At 47.7% G+C, this 21,433-nt stretch overlaps 1 protein-coding gene and 1 non-coding gene across 2 annotated transcripts in view; one reads left to right on the top strand and one right to left on the bottom strand.

Annotated features, from left to right (window-relative positions):
- The window catches only part of LOC126109431 (epidermal growth factor-like protein), a 115,571-nt gene that overhangs the window by 48,346 nt on the left and 45,792 nt on the right, over positions 1-21,433 (top strand). Inside the window, exons 2-4 of the mRNA XM_049914463.1 lie at positions 111-231; positions 10,967-11,094; positions 21,078-21,214. Coding sequence (XP_049770420.1) covers positions 111-231; positions 10,967-11,094; positions 21,078-21,214 — 386 coding nt within the window. The remainder of the gene's footprint in view (positions 1-110; positions 232-10,966; positions 11,095-21,077; positions 21,215-21,433) is intronic.
- On the bottom strand, positions 13,096-13,170 carry Trnat-ugu (transfer RNA threonine (anticodon UGU)). Its single transcript has one exon. It is a non-coding gene; the product is annotated as a tRNA-Thr (tRNA).

Genomic DNA, 21,433 nt, shown 5'->3' with positions numbered 1-21,433 from the left:
TCGGTCCCCCCGTCAACAGGCGAGCCGTGACCGGTCAAACATGGAGCGTTGCAGCACTCTAGCTTAGAGCCATTTGAACCATTTTTTTGAGAAAAACTGTGATGTTGCAGGTTCACGGAGACAGCTTTTGATGTGGAGTACAGACCAATCATCCGCACCTACTACACACTCTGCTGGAGCGGGAGATGCAGCAAGAACCGCGTCTTCTGGCAGACTGTCAAGACCTCGAAGGTGAGTCGGTCCACCGGAGACCACACAGCACGGTGATCTTCTTTCAAGAGCATCCATCTGCCTCGTTCCGAGTGATTCGCAGTTTGTGTTACTCACATGCTGTGTTTGGAACAAGCACTTAAGTTTGGTAGTAGAGAAAGCGACTGGTCGACTGCAGTTATTTGGGAGAATTTTACATAAGTGTAACTCACCTCTGGAGAAGGCCACATACAGGGGACTAGTGTGAGCCACTGCAATATTCGTAGTTCCGACCATGTCGGATTACAGGATGACGTCGAAGCAATTCAGATGAACCCTCTGCCAGGCACTTAAATGTCATTTGCAGAGTATGCATGTAGATGTAGAAAGCCTGCTACGTCTATTAACGGTACGTCCAGTCACCACATGAGTAAGTTGGAACTTCTATATCTTGGAAATGGATAAAGAGAGAAAGAAAATTTTCAAGGTAGTTCCAGATACGAGTCTGCCCGGGTTCCCGGGTTCGATTCCCGGCGGGGTCAGGGATTTTCTCTGCCTCGTGATGGCTGGGTGTTGTGTGCTGTCCTTAGGTTAGTTAGGTTTAGGTAGTTCTAAGTTCTAGGGGACTGATGACCGTAGATGTTAAGTCCCATAGTGCTCAGAGCCATTTGAACCATTTTTTGATACGAGTCTTAGGTACATATCGGAAAAAATTCAGCAATTTGCGGCGCATAGCCGTCTTGGTATCCGCGGCCAGGGGTTTCATCCGAGGCTGACGGCGAAAAACAAAATGGTGAAAAATGCTTTTTTTGGGGTTTTCTGAGCAATGGCCCATGAATTTAAGCAAATGCATCATTCATTCGGTTTTGTGCTCGTCGCCACTGTACGATACGAATCAAGGAAGAGCATGTTATTTGGTGGCCAATAGCCTCTTCCTACAACACAACTGCACACTTGTAGTAACAGGGCTCTTTGTTTATATGTGAAGACAGTAACTGTTCTCGAAAGAACAGATTCATTGATGACCGTGCAGATTCTCTAGGAACCCTCAGCTGCCGAGGGGTGTTGTTGGTACACCTCGATGGGGACAGCTGAAAATGTGTGCTCCGAACGGGACTCGAACCCGGGATCTCCTGCTTACATGGCAGACGCTCTATCCATCTCAGCCACCGAGGACACAGATGAAGAGCGCAACTGCAGGGACTTATCCCTTGCACGCTTCCCGTCAGACCCACATTCCCAACTGTCCACAATCTACATACATAATGTACCTAATAGGTTCGAGTCCTGGTCGGGGCACACATTTTCAGCTGTCCCCATCACGGTATATCAACAACACCTGTCAGCAGCTGAGGCTTTCAATTAATTATCAACTCTTTGTTTGTTTGGTGCTGCTACCAGCTTCAAGAGTCCATGTATTGTGATACAAGCTCTTCTGTAATAGTCCACAGTTCGCCGCCTGTTCTGTTTTACCAGTCTGCCTAGCCTATGACGTCCAAAGTCTGCGGTGAGGGGTGGCTGCCTAATTCTACGAGGTCTGGACGTGGTTTCACCTTGGTTACGTCACATGTTGAAGACACTCACCTCAGCACTTCTCGAACGGCCGATAAGTCGTGCAATTTCCGAAATGCGTGTAACGAGCCTCCGGGCCATCACAAATTGCCCTCGGTCAAGCTCAGAGAGATAGCGCACCTTCCCCATTCTAAACACGGACAACACGCTCAGTGATACTACGAGGTGCATTCAAGTTCCAAGACCTCCGATTTTTTTTCTCCGGACTGGAAAGAGATAGAAACATGTGCATTGTTTTAAAATGAAGCCACGTTCGTTGTCAATACGTCCCAGAGATGGCAGCACCGTACGGCATATGGAATTTTACCGCCAGCGGTGAGAATGAGAACTGTTTTAAATACTTAAAATGGCGACGTTTTCCTTACTTGAACAGCGTGCAATCATCCGTTTTCTGAATTTGCGTGGTGTGAAACCAATTGAAATTCATCGACAGTTGAAGGAGACATGTGGTGATGGAGTTATGGATTTGTCGAAAGCGCGTTCGTGGCTGCGACAGTCTAATAAAGGCAAAACATCATGTGACAACAAACCGAAACAACCTCGGGCTCACACAAGCCGGTCTGACGACAGGATTGAGAAAGTGGAGAGAATTGTTTTGGGGGATCGCCGAATGACTGTTGAACAGATCGCCTCCAGAGTTGGCATTTCTGTGGGTTCTGTGCACACAATCCTGCATGATGACCTGAAAATGCGAAAAGTGTCATCCAGGTGGGTGCCACGAATGCTGACGGACGACCAAACGGCTGCCCATGTGGCACGTTGCCAAGCAATGTTGACGAGCAACGACAGCACGAATGGGACTTTCTTTTCGTCGGTTGTGACAATGGATGCGACGTGGATGTCATTTTTCAATCCAGAAACAAAGCGCCAGTCAACTCAATGGAAGCACACAGATTCACCGCCACCAAAAAAATTTCGGGTAACCACAAGTGCTGAAAAAATGATGGTGTCCATGTTCTGGGACAGCGAGGGCGTAATCCTTACCCATTGCGTTCCAAAGGGCTCTACGGTAACAGGTGCATCCTACGAAAATGTTTTGAAGAACAAATTCCTTCCTGCACTGCAACAAAAACGTGCGGGAAGGGCTGCGCGTGTGCTGTTTCACCGAGACAACGCACCCGCACATCGAGCTAACGTTACGCAACAGTTTCTTCGTGATAACAACTTTGAAGTGATTCCTCATGCTCTCTACTCACCTGACCTGGCTCGTAGTGACTCTTGGCTTTTTCCAACAATGAAAGACACTCTCCGTGGCCGCACATTCACCAGCCGTGCTGCTCTTGCCTCAGCGATTTTCCAGTGGTCTAAACAGACTCCTAAAGAAGCCTTCGCCGCTGCCATGGAATCATGGCGTCAGCGTTGTGAAAAATGTGTACGTCTGCAGGGCGATTACGTCGAGAAGTAACGCCAGTTTCATCGATTTCGGATGAGTAGTTAATTAGAAAAAAAATCGGAGGCCTTAGAACTTGAATGCACCTCGTACATGCACCTTGCGTGTGTCTGTCTGACTAGTAGTCATTCCTCGCCAGGTGACGCCGCTCTCGCCTGGACAGGTTTATATCGATACTAGGTCAGGAGAGATGATGTTCTGGCTTATAAGTGTACACTGATGAGCAGAATAACCTTCTGCTTAAGGGGGTAAGGATGTCAAAGGGGCCGACTTGGAGCAGGAGAGGCACCACAGGACTTTTTAATTTCCACTGTGTATACATTTACAAATAAATTCATAAAACTTTAACGGCATGACCAGGAAGGATTCAGGATTCATACTCATAGCAGTGGAAGCTCAAAAACGTAACAAAACACATTTTTTTACATGTTAAATTTCGTCATTTTTTCACTTACTACTGGCTGCATTTGTTGCTATAGGTACACTTTTCTTCCTAAGTAAGAGGGATTCTTCGATGACTTTTGCACAGCATACAAACCATAGTTACAGGTGTATGAAACTCTAGAAGTTATTTAATTTATGAAAAAAAAGAATGAACTGTTACATTTTGAACTTCATGTTTAGTAAAAACCTCAAGTTTTATAATTAATTATCTCAATTTTTCCACAGATTTTTAACAGATTTGGAATATTCTAGAGTTTCATACACCTGTAACTACTGTCAGTATGCTATGAAAAATTCATCGAAGAATCCCTCTTACTTAGGAAGAAAAGTGTACCAATACCAACAAATACAACCAATAGTAAGTGAAATAATGATGAAATTTCACATGTAAAAAGAGGTATTTTGCTCCGTTTTCGAACTTCCACTGCGATGAGTGTGAGTCCTCAATCCTTCCTGGTCATGGTGACAAAGTTTTATGAATTCATTTGTAAAAGTATAGACTGTAGAAATTAAAATGTGCTGTGGCGCCTCTTGTGCCCCAAGTCTGCCAGTTTGACGTCCTGCCCCCCTTATCAGCGTTTTGGTCCACCTTTGGAACGCAACACAACAGTGACTGACAAGGGAACATCCCCATCGCACCCCCCTCAGATTTAGTTATAAGTTGGCACAGTGGATAGGCCTTGAAAACCTGAACACAGATCAATCGAGAAAACAGGAAGTAGTTGTGTGGAACTATGAAAAAATAAGCAAAATATACAAACTGGGTCGTCCATGCGTAAGATATGCAATATTAAGGGCAATGTGAGGCGAGGAGCGCCGTGATCCTGTGGTTAGCGTGAACAGCTGCGGAACGAGAGGTCCTTGGTTCAAATCTGCCCTCCACTGAAAATTTTGCTTTCTTTATTTTCGCAAAGTTATGATCTGTCTGTTCGTTCATTGACGTCTCTGTTCACTGTAATAAGTTTAGTGTCTGTGTTTTGCGACCGCACCGCAAAACAGTGTGATTAGTTGACGAAAGGACGTGCCTCTCCAATGGGAACCGAAAACATTTGATCGCAAGCAAGGTCATAGGTCAACCGATTCCTCCACAGGAAAACACGTCTGATATTTTGTATATGACACTGGTGACAGCATGTGCGTCACATGACAGGAATATGTTGTCGACCCACCTAACTAGTACACTTGGCGACTGGGTGAAAAGTTTCTTCTACCTTGCCCGATTTAGGTTTCCTTGTGGATGTAATAATCACTCCAAAAAAAGTGATGAAAACATAAGAGTTTTTCACATAAACTTAAAATAAAAAGTTAAAATTTTCGGTCTAGGAAAGATTGGAACGAAGGACCTCTCGTTCCGCAGCTGTTCACGCTAACCACGGGACCACGGAGCTCCTCGCCTCACATTGCCCTTAATATTGCCTATCTTACACATGGACGATCCAGTTTGTATATTTTGCTTATTTTTTCATAGTTCCACACAACTTCTTCCTGTTTTCTCGATCGATCTGTGTTCAGTTTTTCAAGGCCTATCCACTGTGTCAACTTATAACTAAATCTGAGGTGGGTGCGATGGGGATGTTCCCTTGTGAGTAGTTTGGACTCGATAAACCCCTGGTAGGTTTCCAGAGGTTTGTCGCACCAGATGCCCGCGCACAGCTCACACAGTTCCCGTAATTTACAGACCAGTTATTCGTGGGCACAGAGATGGCATACGACAGCATCACCGATGTGTATCCGATTCTTGTCGGGTTTCCAGCCGGATCAAACTGTCATCTGACCACAATATTTCAGCGGCCTACCTGGCCGCCATCATCAGGTGAGAAAAGCTACGCTGCTCTCGCCGATAACTGATGCCACTCGCAAATGACTGCACCTTTATATGCATTGGAAGTACAACACCGCGTGCACCAGATGCAGTGCGCACGCACTCAAGCATACCTGCTGCCCCCTGGCGTAAAAAGAGTTGCAGCGCCTCCGGTGGTGAATACTGTTGAAAACGATATATCGTTACAAATTTGAACATGGCTGACGTTTGCAGCAAACATAGACACAAATTTGGAAAATATGTAAAAATCTGCCAACCGGTTGCGTAGATTTTCTACACTCCTGGAAATGGAAAAAAGAACACATTGACACCGGTGTGTCAGACCCACCATACTTGCTCCGGACACTGCGAGAGGGCTGTACAAGCAATGATCACACGCACGGCACAGCGGACACACCAGGAACCGCGGTGTTGGCCGTCGAATGGCGCTAGCTGCGCAGCATTTGTGCACCGCCGCCGTCAGTGTCAGCCAGTTTGCCGTGGCATACGGAGCTCCATCGCAGTCTTTAACACTGGTAGCATGCCGCGACAGCGTGGACGTGAACCGTATGTGCAGTTGACGGACTTTGAGCGAGGGCGTATAGTGGGCATGCGGGAGGCCGGGTGGACGTACCGCCGAATTGCTCAACACGTGAGGCGTGAGGTCTCCACAGTACATGGATGTTGTCGCCAGTGGTCGGCGGAAGGTGCACGTGCCCGTCGACCTGGGACCGGACCGCAGCGACGCACGGATGCACGCCAAGACCGTAGGATCCTACGCAGTGCCGTAGGGGACCGCACCGCCACTTCCCAGCAAATTAGGGACACTGTTGCTCCTGGGGTATCGGCGAGGACCATTCGCAACCGTCTCCATGAAGCTGGGCTACGGTCCCGCACACCGTTAGGCCGTCTTCCGCTCACGCCCCAACATCGTGCAGCCCGCCTCTAGTGGTGTCGCGACAGGCGTGAATGGAGGGACGAATGGAGACGTGTCGTCTTCAGCGATGAGAGTCGCTTCTGCCTTGGTGCCAATGATGGTCGTATGCGTGTTTGGCGCCGTGCAGGTCAGCGCCACAATCAGGACTGCAATCCGACCGAGGCACACAGGGCCAACACCCGGCGTCATGGTGTGGGGAGCGATCTCCTACACTGGCCGTACACCACTGGTGATCGTCTAGGGGACACTGAATAGTGCACGGTACATCCAAACCGTCATCGAACCCATCGTTCTACCATTCCTAGACCGGCAAGGGAACTTGCTGTTCCAACAGGACAATGCACGTCTGCATGTATCCCGTGCCACCCAACGTGCTCTAGAAGGTGTAAGTCAACTACCCTGGCCAGTAAGATCTCCGGGTCTGTCCCCCATTGAGCATGTTTGGGACTGGATGAAGCGTCGTCTCACGCGGTCTGCACGTCCAGCACGAACGCTGGTCCAACTGAGGCGCCAGGTGGAAATGGCATGGCAAGCCGTTCCACAGGACTACATCCAGCATCTCTACGATCGTCTCCATGGGAGAATAGCAGCCTGCATTGCTGCGAAAGGTGGATATACACTGTACTAGTGCCGACATTGTGCATGCTCTGTTGCCTGTGTCTATGTGCCTGTGGTTCTGTCAGTGTGATCATGTGATGTATCTGACCACAGGAATGTGTCAATAAAGTTTCCCATTCCTGGGACAATGAATTCACGGTGCTCTTATTTCAATTTCCAGGAGTGTATGTGACTGTGTCAAGCTGGGCACTAGTAATACTGTATACGAACATTACAGATTTGTTTTTCCTGCTCATCCGCATTAACTCACATTTTTCTACATTTAGAGCTAACTGCCATTCATCACACCAACTAGAAAATTTCTCTAAGTCATCTTGCATCCTCCTACAGTCACTCTACTTCCACACTTTACTGTACACCGCAGCATGATCAGCAAACATCTGCAGGTTGTTGCCCTCCCTGTCAGCCAAATCATTTACTTACACGGAGAACAACAGTGTTCCCATCACACGACCCTGGGCCACTCCGGACGATACTCTCGTCTCTGATGAACACTCGCCATCGATGACGACGTACTGGGTTCTATTGGTTAAAAAGGTTTAGAGCCACTGAAGTATCTGGGAACCTAATCCGTACGCTTGTACCTTCTTGAACAGCGTACAGTGGGGGCACCATGTCAAACGCTTTTCGTAAATCTAGAAATATGGAATCTGCCTGTTGCCCTTCATCTATAGTTCACACGGCTGTATTGTGAGAAAAGGACAAGTTTATTTTCACACGAGAAATGCTTTCGCAAACCATGATGATTCCTGGACGTAAGCTTCTCGGTCTCAAGAAAATTTATTACAGTCGAGCTGAGAATACGTTCAAGGATTCTGCATCAAGTCAACATTAGGGATATTGGTCTGTAATTCTGCGAGCCTGTTCTTTTGCCCTTCGTATATACAGGAGACACCTATACTTTTTAACAATCGTTTCGACCATTGGACTGTGCTAGAGATGCGCGGTATGTCCTACCTAGGTAACGGTCCAATGCCGTAGATTAATCTTTGTGAAACCGAAATGGGATTTCATCTTAACCTGGCGACTTGTTTGTTTTTAAAACTTTCAGTTGTTTCTCTATGCCAGGCATTACTATGTCGTCCATACGGAAGATGATCCGATGGTCAAATGACTAAGTTTGTACAATTCTCCTGCTTGAAAGACTTATTTAAAATTTCGGGTTTCGTTTTGTTATCTTCAAATGACACACCAGACTGGCGAACAAAGGACTGAATGGAAGCCTTAGCGACTTCAGATATGATCAAAATTTTGCGGGTTCTCTGCCAGGTAAGGTACGATGGTAGAAGCTATCATAAGTTTCATGCACAAGTCTTTTCACAAACGCACGAATCTCTGCTAACCTTTTCTTGTCATCATTTGCGCGTTCTCTTCTGAACTGTGAGTGCAACAGGCACTGCTTTCCCAGCAGTTTACGGATTTCGTTATTAGACCATGGTGAGGCTTTTCTGCCCTTGACCCATCTACTAGGCAAATAATTCTCCAGACCACGATTTACAGTCTACTTAAACTTTACCCCTTTTGTGGCCCATATCGTCCCTAGAACGATACCGCATTCGAATTTGTTCCACTTGTATGTCGTCCCTACCTCTTTACCTGCTCAGTATCCCAACATGCGCATTCACTTTCCAGGAGGGCAGTGATCCTAATGTTTTGACCCCTGTAAGCGTGACTGACTCGTAGTCCAGTCCCATAATGCAGTCGAGAACTAGCCTTGTGAATTTTCCACCCATGTGCTTTGTGGATGACACAGTCATACAGGACCAAGGTGGAGTGCTGCCTGGGCTACAGCAGAGCATTTCAGCCTGATGATTGCCGACCCAGTGCAGGCCCATTTGAATCATAGTCTTGTCTCGTAACATAGCTGACAACGGCCCCCATCAATTTTGCATCCCCTTCTTTTGCAGGTGGTTCAATTGTACAGGGCCGAGGTGGAGTGCTAGCCAGGCTACAGCAGCAGGTCATCATAATCCGACAACTGCCAACCCACCGTAGGCATAAGTGGCTCATAGTGTTGTCATAATATAGCTGCCAACTGCCTCCATCAACTTGCACCCTTCATTTTTGCAGGTGGTTCAGTCATACAGGACCAAAGTGGAGAGCTGGCCATGCTACAGTAGGGCATCATAATCCAACAACTGCCAACTCACCATAGGCACAAGTGGCTCATAGTCATGTAATGTAGCTGACAGCTGCCCCCGTCAGTTTGTACCCTCCAAGTTTTGCAGGTGGTTCTGTCATACAGGACTGAAGTGGAGTGCTGGCCATGCTACAGCAAGACACCATAATCCCACAACTTCCAATCCACTGTAGGCACAAGTGGATCAGAGTCTTGTAATATAGCTGAGAACTGCCCTTGTTAATTTGCATGTTTCATGTTTTGCAGGTGGATCAGTCATACAGGACTGTGGTGGAGTACTGGCCAGGCTACAGCAGCAGGACATCATAATCTGACAACTGCCAACCCACCATAGCCACAAGTGGTTCAGAGTCTTGTCTCTTAATATAGCTGAGAACTGCACACATCAATTTGCATCTTTCATGATTTGCAGGTGGTTCAGTCATACAGACCGAGGTGGGGTGCTGGCCAGGCTACAGCAGGGCATCATAATCCGACAACTGCCAACTCCCCGTATCTACAAGTGGCTCATAGTCTTGTCTTGTAATATAGCTGAGAACTGCCCTATTTCAAATTGAACCTTCCACGTTTTGCAGGTGGTCCAGTTATAGAGGATCGAGGTGGAGTGCTGCCCAGGCTATGGCGGGGCAACGTGATCCGAGAACTACCAACTCACCACAGCCACATGTGGCTTTTAGCCATGTCTCATAATATAGCTGAGAACTGCCCTATGTCAATTTGCATCTTCCATGTTTTGCAGGTGGTTCAGTTACAGATGACACAAGGGGAGTGCTGGCCAGGCTACAGTGGGGCATCATGATTTGACAACTGTCAACTCACTGTAGGCACATGTGAGTCCTAGTCTTGTCTCGTAACATAGCTGAGAACAGGCCCAATCAATCTTGCATCCCCTTGTTTTGCAGGTGGTTCAGTCATACAGGACCAAGCTGTAGTGTTGCCCAGGCTAGAGTAGGTCATCATAATCAGACAGCTGCCAATCCACCATAGGCACATGTGGCTAATACTCTTGTAATATAGCTGAGAATTGCCCTATGTCAAATTGAACCTTCCATGTTTTGCAGGCGGTTCAGTCATATAGGATCGAGGTGGAGAGTTGGTCAGGTTACAGTGGGGCATCATGATCTGACAACTGCCAACTCACCGTAGGCATATGTGGGTCATAGTCTTGTCTCATATTATTGCTGAGAACTGTAGTATGTCAGTTTACACCCTCCACGTTTTGTAGGTGGTTCAGTCATACAGGACCAAGTTGGACTGCTGGCCAAGCTACAGTGGGGCACCAAGATCTGACAACTGCCTACCCGCCGTATGTACAAGTGGCTCATAGTCTTGTCTTGTAATATAGCTGAGAACTGCCCCTGTCAGTTTCCACGTTTCATGTTTTGCAGGTGGTTCAGTCATACAGGACCGAGGTGGAGTGCTGGTCAGGCTACAGCGCTGCATCGTAATACTACAACTGCCAACACACTGTAGGCACATGTGGCTTATAGTCATGTCTCTTAATATAGCTGAGTACTGTCCTAGTCATTGCAACTTCCACGTTTTGCAGGTGGTCCACTTATAGAGGAACGAGGTGGAGTGCTGCCCAGGCTATGGCGGGGCAACATGAATCGAGAACTGCCAACTCACCACAGCCACATGTGGCTTTTAGCCTTGTCTCATAATATAGCTGAGAACTGCCCAAGTCAATTTGAAACCTGCATGTTCTGCAGGTCGTTCAGTCATACAGGACCGAGGTGGAGTGCTGGCCCGGCTACAGCGCTGCATCATAATCCAACAACTGCCAACCCACCGTAGGCACATGTGGCTCATAGTCTTGTCTCATAATATAGCTGAGAACTGCCCCCGTCAATGTGCACCTTCCGCGTTTTTCAGGTGATTCAGTCATACAGGACCGAGGTGGAGTGCTGCCCGGGCTACAGCAGGGCGTCACAATCGCACGACTGTGAACCCGTCTGTGAAGGAGGCTGTCCTCCGAGGCAGGAGTGTTCTGCTCCAGGCAGGTGGGTGCTCGGCTAGCTCACTGTTCAGTGTCAATGCTCAGGTTGCAGCTGTAGATCTGCTACCATCCTGTCAGTTGTGGAATTTTTCTTATCCTTGTTTTAAACTGACAGAAGAAAAGATTGCATTACCAAGGAGAAGTTGTGTGATATATACGAAAGTTTTAACAGATGTAAGATAGTAATGGCCTAACAACTTTTAGCATTGTGCTTGATAATGATATAAAAGCCGAAATCTATATACACTCCTGGAAATGGAAAAAAGAACACATTGACACCGGTGTGTCAGACCCACCATACTTGCTCCGGACACTGCGAGAGGCCTGTACAAGCAATGATCACACGCACGGCACAGCGGACACACCAGGAACCGCGGTGTTGGCCGTCGAATGGCGCTAGCTGCGCAGCATTTGTGCACCGCCGCCGTCAGTGTCAGCCAGTTTGCCGTGGCATACGGAGCTCCATCGCAGTCTTTAACACTGCTAGCATGCCGCGACAGCGTGCACGTGAACCGTATGTGCAGTTGACGGACTTTGAGCGAGGGCGTATAGTGGGCATGCGGGAGGCCAGGTGGACGTACCGCCGAATTGCTCAACACGTGGGGCGTGAGGTCTCCACAGTACATCGATGTTGTCGCCAGTGGTCGGCGGAAGGTGCACGTGCCCGTCGACCTGGGACCGGACCGCAGCGACGCACGGATGCACGCCAAGACCGTAGGATCCTACGCAGTGCCGTAGGGGACCGCACCGCCACTTCCCAGCAAATTAGGGACACTGTTGCTCCTGGGGTATCGGCGAGGACCATTCGCAACCGTCTCCACGAAGCTGGGCTACGGTCCCGCACACCGTTAGGCCGTCTTCCGCTCACGCCCCAACATCGTGCAGCCCGCCTCCAGTGGTGTCGCGACAGGCGTGAATGGAGGGACGAATGGAGACGTGTCGTCGTCAGCGATGAGAGTCGCTTCTGCCTTGGTGCCAATGATGGTCGTATGCGTGTTTGGCGCCGCGCAGGTGAGCGCCACAATCAGGACTGCATACGACCGAGGCACACAGGGCCAACACCCGGCATCATGGTGTGGGGAGCGATCTCCTACACTGGCCGTACACCACTGGTGATCGTCGAGGGGACACTGAATAGTGTACGGTACATCCAAACCGTCATCGAACCCATCGTTCTACCATTCCTAGACCGGCAAGGGAACTTGCTGTCCCAACAGGACAATGCACGTCCGCATGTATCCCGTGCCACCCAACGTGCTCTAGAAGGTGTAAGTCAACTACCCTGGCCAGCTAGATCTCCGGATCTGTCCCCCATTGAGCATGTTTGGGACTGGATGAAGCGTCGTCTCACGCGGTCTGCACGTCCAGCACGAACGCTGGTCCAACTGAGGCGCCAGGTGGAAATGGCATGGCAAGCCATTCCACAGGACTACATCCAGCATCTCTACGATCGTCTCCATGGGAGAATAGCAGCCTGCATTGCGGCGAAAGGTGGATATACACTGTACTAGTGCCGACATTGTGCATGCTCTGTTGCCTGTGTCTATGTGCCTGTGGTTCTGTCAGTGTGATCATGTGATGTATCTGACCCCAGGAATGTGTCAATAAAGTTTCCCCTTCCTGGGACAATGAATTCACGGTGTTCTTATTTCAATTTCCAGGAGTGTAGAACGGAAGATACGTAAAATAATACACAGTCAAATGGCAGTTTACTATTAAAAAGTATTGTTTGACTGTAGCTGAAGACCATCGAAAACTTTTTAAACGAATATTTCTATTTCTGAAAGATGTCTATTCAGGTTTCGTGACAGCTGCGCAAGACTGGCGCTATTGGCGCCGCTATGAGGGTTTGCTTTAAATACACGGTGTAACGGTCGTGAGCGTTAGTTACCTTTGAGATTGGACATGGTGAGGTGATGTTAGTCAAGAATGAAATGATAATTAAGTGGACACCCTAGCTGCAAACAGGCGTTGATATACATCATTGGGGACAGGTCAAAATGTGTGCCTCGACCGGGACTCGAACCCAGGATCTCCTGCTTACATGGCAGACGCTCTATCCATCTGAGCCACCGAGGGCACAGAGGATACTGCGATTTCAGGGACTTATCCCTTGCACGCTACCCGTGAGACCCACATTCCCAACATGTCCACATCGCTACATTCGTAGTGCACCTAATACATGTTTGCCCATCACACTCATTACTCGTGGCAGATTAATCTAAAGCGCCCTCGGTGGCTCAGATGGATAGAGCGTCTGACATGTAAGCAGGAGATCCCAGGTTGTTCGAGTACTGGTTTGGGCGCACATTTTCAGCTGTCCCCATTGATGTATATGAACGCCTGTTTGCAGCTAGGTTGTCGCTTTAATTATTATTTTATTCTAGAGAAGCTGCGCGGTCATCAATGGTATTTGTTCTTTCAGGAACAGATAATACCTTCATATACAGGGTGATTCAAAAAGAATACCACAACTTTAAAAATGTGTATTTAATGAAAGAAACATAATATAACCTTCTGTTATACATCATTACAAAGAGCATTTAAAAAGGTTTTTTTTTCACTCAAAAACAAGTTCAGAGATGTTCAATAAGGCCCCCTCCAGACACTCGAGCAATATCAACCCGATACTCCAACTCGTTCCACACTCTCTGTAGCATATCAGGCGTAACAGTTTGGATAGCTGCTGTTATTTCCCGTTTCAAATCATCAATGGTGGCTGGGAGAGGTGGCCGAAACACCATATCCTTAACATACCCCCATAAGGAAAAATCGCAGGGGGTAAGATCAGGGCTTCTTGGAGGCCAGTGATGAAGTGCTCTGTCACGGGCTGCCTGGCGGCCGATCCATCGCCTCGGGTAGTTGACGTTCAGGTAGTTACGGACAGATAAGTGCCAATGTGGTGGCGCTCCATCCTGCTGAAATATGAATTGTTGTGCTTCTTGTTCGAGCTGAGGGAACAGCCAATTTTCTAACATCTCCAGATACTGTAGTCCAGTTACAGTAGCACCTTCGAAGAAAAAGGGACCAAAAACTTTATTGGCTGAAGCGGCACAGGAAACGTTCACCTTAGGCGAGTCACGTTCATACTGAGTTGTTTCCCGCGGATTCTCAGTGCCCCATATACAGACATTGTGACGGTTGACTTTCCCGTTAGTGTGGAAAGTTGCTTCATCACTAAACACAATCTTTGAAACGAAAGATTCATCTGTTTCCATTTGAGCAAGGATAAAATCACAGAAATCGATTCTTTTAATCTTATCAGCTGCAGACAGTGCTTGAACCAATTTCAGACGATAAGGTTTCATAACTAACATTTTTCGTAGGACTCTCCATACAGTTGATTGTGGAATTTGCAGCTCTCTGCTAGCTCTGCGAGTCGATTTTCCTGGGCTGCGAACAAATGCTTGCTGGATGCGTGCTACATTTTCATCACTCGTTCTCGGCTGTCCAGAACTTTTCCCTTTGCACAAACACCCATTCTCTATAAACTGTTTATACCAACGTTTAATACACCACCTATCAGGAGGTTTAACACCATACTTCGTTCGAAATGCGCGCTGAACAACTGTCGTAGATTCACTTCTGCCATACTCGATAACACAAAAAGCTTTCTGTTGAGCGGTCGCCATCTTAGCATCAACTGACGCTGACGCCTAGTCAACAGCGCCTCAAGCGAACAAATGTACAACTAAATGAAACTTTATAGCTCCCTTAATTCGCCGACAGATAGCGCTTAGCTCTGCCTTTTGTCGTTGCAGAGTTTTTAAATTTCTAAAGTTGTGGTATTCTTTTTGAATCACCCTGTATAGTTGCTCAAGAATGCCTTTAAGGCGACAAAGACGCCAACACCTTACCGATTTTGGACTAGGTCGTTTAAGGGGGCTATGAGAAGCCGGATGTTTCCTCCGTGATGTTGCAGGAAGACCTGGCAGGAATGTAGCCGCTGTTCATGATTGCTGGCAGTGGTGGTCCCGAGAATGTCCAGTCGCAAGGAGGCCATTCTCCAGACAACCACATGGCATTACAGATAGAGATGGGGGATCCGCTCTTGAACTAATTCATGGAGTTGAATCTTTCAAAGGAGTGAACAATCAGTGGTTCAGAAAAAAAGAACGGTAGCTCCAAACGTTTCCCACGGCAGAGAGAGAGAGAGAGAGAGAGAGAGAGAGAGAGAGAGAGAGAGACGGAGCATATCAGCAACGCCTCTGCTGGTCACAGCACAGTGCACGCCACACAACACAGCCAGCGCCGGCCTCTGCCCTGCTTCTACCTTGGCTGCCTGCATTGTGCAGTGCACCATTGGATTTTGTGTTTCACATATGCTGTGCCGTGTCTGTGCGTCCTCTGCTGCGTGCAGTGAGTGTCTGGCGCAGCTTAACTTAGCATCGCACTCTGTCGGCGATCGTTTCAGTCGCACGTCCTTCCCTCTGGGCAGTTGATGCGAGCAACAGGACAGAGAGCCACCTAGCGGGTAACATAGGAACTACTTGCAACAACCTGCTCGCAAGGGAACGGACGATTTGTCTCGGAGCGGGTGAGTTCACCGCTCCCCCCACCCTCGGAACTCGCCCGCTCAACGAACTCCCCACCGTTCTCGACTCTAGCCAGAGTGTAACAAAAGCAACTCAGGTGTCACGGCTGGTCTCTGCGGTCTTAGCTCACGCAGTAATACAGCTCGCAGCTCGAGCTGCTCGACTCAGCGCCTCTGCATCGGAGTTCGTCTCTACTGGATATTGTTCTTCGTAGTAATACCGCTATGTATATTACATTATTATGTTATGTATACATCATTTGTTTTTATTTTATTTTTATTTGTTTAAACTGATCAGATTAGGTTGCTGACGACTCCTCTTACTATAGGATTTTTATTATGGACACTCGAATTTACGCTTTAATTACGAGCGAACCGATAAACGTATCGCAAAATGTGATACACCAATATTTTCCTTGTTTTATTCTGCGTAAGGCTATATGGAGCACTTTCGTTTTACAGTCAAATTTATATTTTTTTTCTTATTGTGGTACGGATTTTGCGATTTTAGGCGTCTTCAGAAGGAAACATTCACTTTAAAAATATATGGCTTGCGATGTATTTGAATGAGGTTAGTGAAATTTTAATACATTATAGCCAAATATATTGTTAATGTAAATCTCAAGTTACAACATTTTCCGATCACCCAAAAAACCACGATAGTGCAAAATAAATCAATAATCAAAAACTTTGTCATATCGTGGAAATTTCAATAAACAATACAAAATTCTTACTCATTATCTGTGTTACTTCAAAATAGGATCAAATAAGATCAAAATACAGGTACAGTACTGGAATAAACCAAGTTTAAAGGGCAATGTTCCTTCCATTTATTTTCTATTGTAAATGAGTGATGAGTCATGAAAAAGAGCTAATTCATTTCAGGGAGTGAACTGTTCTGATCCGATCTCTGAAAAGAACAGTTTTGCCCATCTCTAATTACAGAGAGTGAGGGCCACAGTGTCCGGCGGGTGGCCCTGGCGCATCGTGCTACATCTGCAGCAGCAGTTTGAGCAGCAGCTGGCACCACAGTGACACAACCACCTGTCCGTTACTTCGAGGGCAGCGCCGAGCCAGACGCCCTGCAGCGTGTATTTCACTGACTCCAGACCGACACCAACTGCAACTTCAGTGGTGTCGTTTGTTGTTGTTTGTTTTGTTTAAGGGCGCAGAAACGAGGGTCATATGCTCCCATGTCAAAGCTGTAGAAGACAAACACAAAGAGAGAAGTTAAAAACGACTACACGTTATTCCCAGTTGACGTGGAGAAAGCTGTATAAAGTACCCCATGGATAAACGGATATCTTGAACTAAAAATTAAATGTCGTTCGCTATATTGCTACGACGGCAACGGCCTTGCCGCAATGGGTACACCGGTTCACGTGAGATCATCGAAGTTAAGCCGTGTGGATGACCATCCAGGCCGCCATGCGCTGCTGCCAATTTTCGGGGTGCACTCAGCCTCGTGATGCCAATTGAGGAGCTACTCGACCAAACAGTAGCGGCTTCGGTCGAGAATACCATCGTAACGACCGGGAGAGCGGTGTGCTGACCCCACGCCCCTCCTACCCGCATCCTCCACTGAGGATGACACGGCGGTCGGATGGTCCTGATGGGCCAGTTGTGGCCTGAAGACGGAGTGCTTATATTGCTATGACGGATAAAAAAAAAAACGCGGTCGACACCCCGCGCGTTGTTCGCTAAAACGGCCGATAACTCAGACAGCAAACACAAACGAGAACGTAAGGGATTAAAAAAAAAAAAAAAAGGTATTCCGTCAGGAAATGGAGGACCTTCAAAGGTTGGACGCAATGAGCACAAAGTGGTGAGGGAGCGCCACGTAACAAGTGGCGATGGGTAAGAAGACAGTGCGCGATTTGCAACCTAACTAATATGATCTCACGGCGAGAAGGTCGAGAGTGTCTCAGGCATGGATGTGTGTGATGTCCTTAGGTTAGTTAGGTTTAAGTAGTTCTGAGTTCTAGGGGACTGGTGAAAGAATGGTTCAAATGGCTCTGAGCACTATCGGACTTAACATCTGAGGTCATCAGTCCCCTAGAACTTAGAACTACGTAAACCTAAGTAACCTAAGGACATCACACACATCCATGCCCGAGTCAGGATTTGAACCTGCGACTGTAACAGTCGCGTGGTTCCGAACTGTAGCGCCTAGAACCGCTCGATCACCCCAGCTGGCAGGGGACTGATGACCTCAGATGTTAAGTCCCATAGTGCTCAGAGCCATCTGAACCATTTGAACTGTGTGGCCACCAATCCTATGCCTCCTTCTTCGATGACTCCCTTGATAGCCAGTATGGGGCAAATTCCTCTTCTCTGTTAGCTCCTAGAGTTGGTTTCAGCTTGTGCTCCAGCAGCTTAACTTCACGCTGCCTGGCACTTTCCTGGTGGGTGTAAACCCTTTACCACCTTGGCTTTGTCCAATGGCCCATGTTCACCTTGGCCTTCATTCGATTCCTATCGCCTTCAGTTCCACAACCTTCGCACGGAACTTTGCGATATTACCTTTGTGTACACTGATGACTCTCGGACTGATCTTCGTGTCGGGTGTGCCTTTGTCATTGGCACCGACAAACAGTATCAGCTTCCGGAACACTGCTCAGTACTTACAACAGGGCTCTTCGCCCTGTATCAGGCCACAGAGTACATCCGGAGACACAGGCTTCTCAATTGCCTCATCTGCTCAGACACAGTGCCATTCAGAGCGTCTGTGTGCTGTTCACTGTCCATTCTTTAGTGCAACGAGTCCATGAAAGGTGTCACTTCCTCACTCTTGATGGAGCCACTGAGGTGTTTACCTGGGTTTCTGGTCATGTGGATCTGACAGAAAACAAGGCTGCTGACGCTGCTGCCAAGGCTGCAGTCCTCGTACCTCAGCCCATGAGTTCTTCCAATCCCTCCGATGATCACTATGTAGCCGTCTGTCAGCAGGTTCAAAAAATGGCTCTGAGCACTGTGGGACTTAACAGCTGAAGTCATCAGTCCCCTAGACTTAGAACTACTTAAACCTAACTAACCTAAGGACATCACACACATCCATGCACGAGGTAGGATTCGAAATTTCGATTGTAGCAGCAGTGCAGTTCCAGACTGAAGCGCCGTGAACCGCTCGGCCACAGCGGCCGGCCAGGAGGTAACAGAGAAAAGGAATGTGCCCCATACTGGCTATCAAAGGAGTCATCGAAGAAGGAGGCATAGGATGGGTGGCCACGCATGACAGACTAGCGGTCTGCATATCTGCTGAGGAGAAAGTCACTGTGGTAGAACAGCGGTACTTTGGCAGGTTCTGTATACAGACAGTCAACCAGGCGAGTGTTAAAGGCACCAGTGGCCAAACGGATGCCACGATGGTGGATAGTATTGAGAAGGCGTCCGAGGGAGGAACGTGCAGATGCATAAACGAAACACCCGTAGTCTAGCTTCAAATGGACAAGGGACCGGAACAAATGGAGGAGGGCGGTTCAATATGCTCATCAGGAAGTACCGCTGAGGACACACAGGACGGACCGCAGGTCAGTGGTGTCAAGCGACAGCTTGTTGAAGGGTTGGGCGGATGTCTGTTGTGTTTTCTGATGAAAGCTGGTCCTGCCTCAGTGTGTTGTGTACATAGTTCCACGTAGTCAGTGCGTACACAACTCTCCCACTAGAGCGCGCGCCGCTAAGCACAACAGTGCAGGCGCAGCGCTCGTCCATCTCCGCACTACGAGATGGCGCTGCCATAGAGATGGACCGAATTCTGCTTCCGCCGATCCACGTATTAATATGTAATGCAGCCAATGAGATTTCTGCTAACGTAGAACCTTTTCTCCTCGCGGATCACACTCGCGCAGTGATACATAAATGCGCGAGATGTTATAACGAGTGTACAGACCTCCGATTAGTCAGTCTACATTTGTCTGCACCAGATTGTACCAGTCTACATTTGTCTGTACCAGTCTATAGTCAAGTTTCAGTCTGCGCCTAATAAGATTACCATATTCCTGTACATAGCCATGAAGATAAATGCATAGACACTTTGGTCAAGTATCAGAGATATATGTGAGAATAAGATTAAAGTACCAAGACCAAAGGAACTTCAGATTGTCAATTGTAAATAGCATCCAGAATCAAGTTAAGTAAGGTTTATGATTTTTATTATTTTAATAAATGTGTGTGAAAATTAATCAAGTTCTGTTTAAAGTTGGTCACCGTCAATCTGCTACTCTAAGCGTGCAAGTGGCATTTCTATCGTCTGACCTAACGGCAGAAGATAAACACGCCACGATAAGACCACGAGACATATTGCTGACACTCGCCTACTTTGTAAGAGCGACAAGTCAAATAATCAGACGGTGTGTGTACTGAAGGTCTTAACAGTACGCACACCACTCGGTGCCAATGATGCCCGTGTGTTTGATAGGAGGGGGTCAGCTGACGGCCTGCAATCAACTTGTCTGCTTGACCTGCATCTGAAGTTACGGTTTGGGGTGCGATTCGTATCACAGTAGGATCGTAATGTAGCACTTTGAAAGCATAGCTTGCCGTGGAATCGGGAGGGCAGATTTTGGTTGTCACGGTGGCACAGCTAACGCTGGCTACTGGGTCTAGCGAGCATTGTGGTTGACTAATGCTGCAACATAAAAAAAAACGGCTCTGAGCACTATGGGACTTAACAGCTGAGGTCATCAGTCCCCTAGACTTAGAACTACTTAAACCTAACTAACGTAAGAACATCACACACATCCATGCCCGAGGCAGGATTCGAAATTGCGACCATAGCGGTCGCGCGGGTCCAGACTGTAGCGCCTAGAACCGCTCGGCCACTCAGGCCGGCACATGTCAGTTCTAGTATAATATATTTGTCCAATGAATACTTGTTTATCATCTGCATTTCTTCTTGGTACAGCTATTTTAATGGCCATTAGTGTAACTCCATCCCATAAACTGACATGCGGCACGTGTGCAACAGTCCATGGACGTTTGCATGCTTGAATGCAACATTCTGGTCGGTACATCAGTTATTAATATACCAGCATTTTACATTTTCAATGGCTGAACTCTCGCTTACCTTAACCTGTGATATTGTAAATGCCGGCCGGAGAGGCAGAGCGGTTCTAGGCGCTACAGTCTGGAACCGCACGACCGCTATGGTCTCAGGTTCGAATCCTGCCTCGAGCATGGATGTGTGTGATGTCCTTAGGTTAGTTAGGTTTAAGTAGTTCTAACTTCTAGGGGACGGATGACCTCAGAAGTTAGGTCCTATAGTGCTCAGAGCCATTTGAACCATTTTTTTTATCTTGCAATGTTAATCCCTTGAATGTGTACCTGGACAAATGTATTCCAGAATTCTTTACTCTACATTAAATATTTCTTGGTGTTGAGATTGTTTCCCTTCAGTGTATTTTCAGAGCCAGTTTTATTTTGGATACTCAATATATTAACGACTTGTGCGACAGGTGCAGCTGTAAGGAGGGCTACCTGGCAGCACCAGCAGACAACAGCTGCCTGAGTCCGTGCGAGTTGCGGGGCTGCGAACACGGCTCCTGCACGGACCTGCACACATGTACCTGCGACCCGGGCTACAGCCACCAGGGTGAGTACCTGCTGCTCCTGTCTGACCACAGTGGGTCTCTGGATACTAAGGCCACAACTCTTGATACACTTAACTTCAGATGTAGGTCCAGTGTGTCTATCGTGCAGACAAGTTGGTTGTAGGGCCTCAGCTGGCCCCTTCCTACCAATCATGTGGCCATCACTGGCACCGAGGCAGAACAAGATTTCATCACAAAACACAGAAGACATCTACATTTAT

The sequence above is a fragment of the Schistocerca cancellata genome, chromosome 12, assembly GCF_023864275.1.
Source record: "Schistocerca cancellata isolate TAMUIC-IGC-003103 chromosome 12, iqSchCanc2.1, whole genome shotgun sequence".
Classification (NCBI taxonomy): domain Eukaryota; kingdom Metazoa; phylum Arthropoda; class Insecta; order Orthoptera; family Acrididae; genus Schistocerca; species Schistocerca cancellata.
The sequence above is the reverse complement of the archived record's forward strand: the minus strand, read 5'-3'. Positions and strand labels throughout refer to the sequence as shown.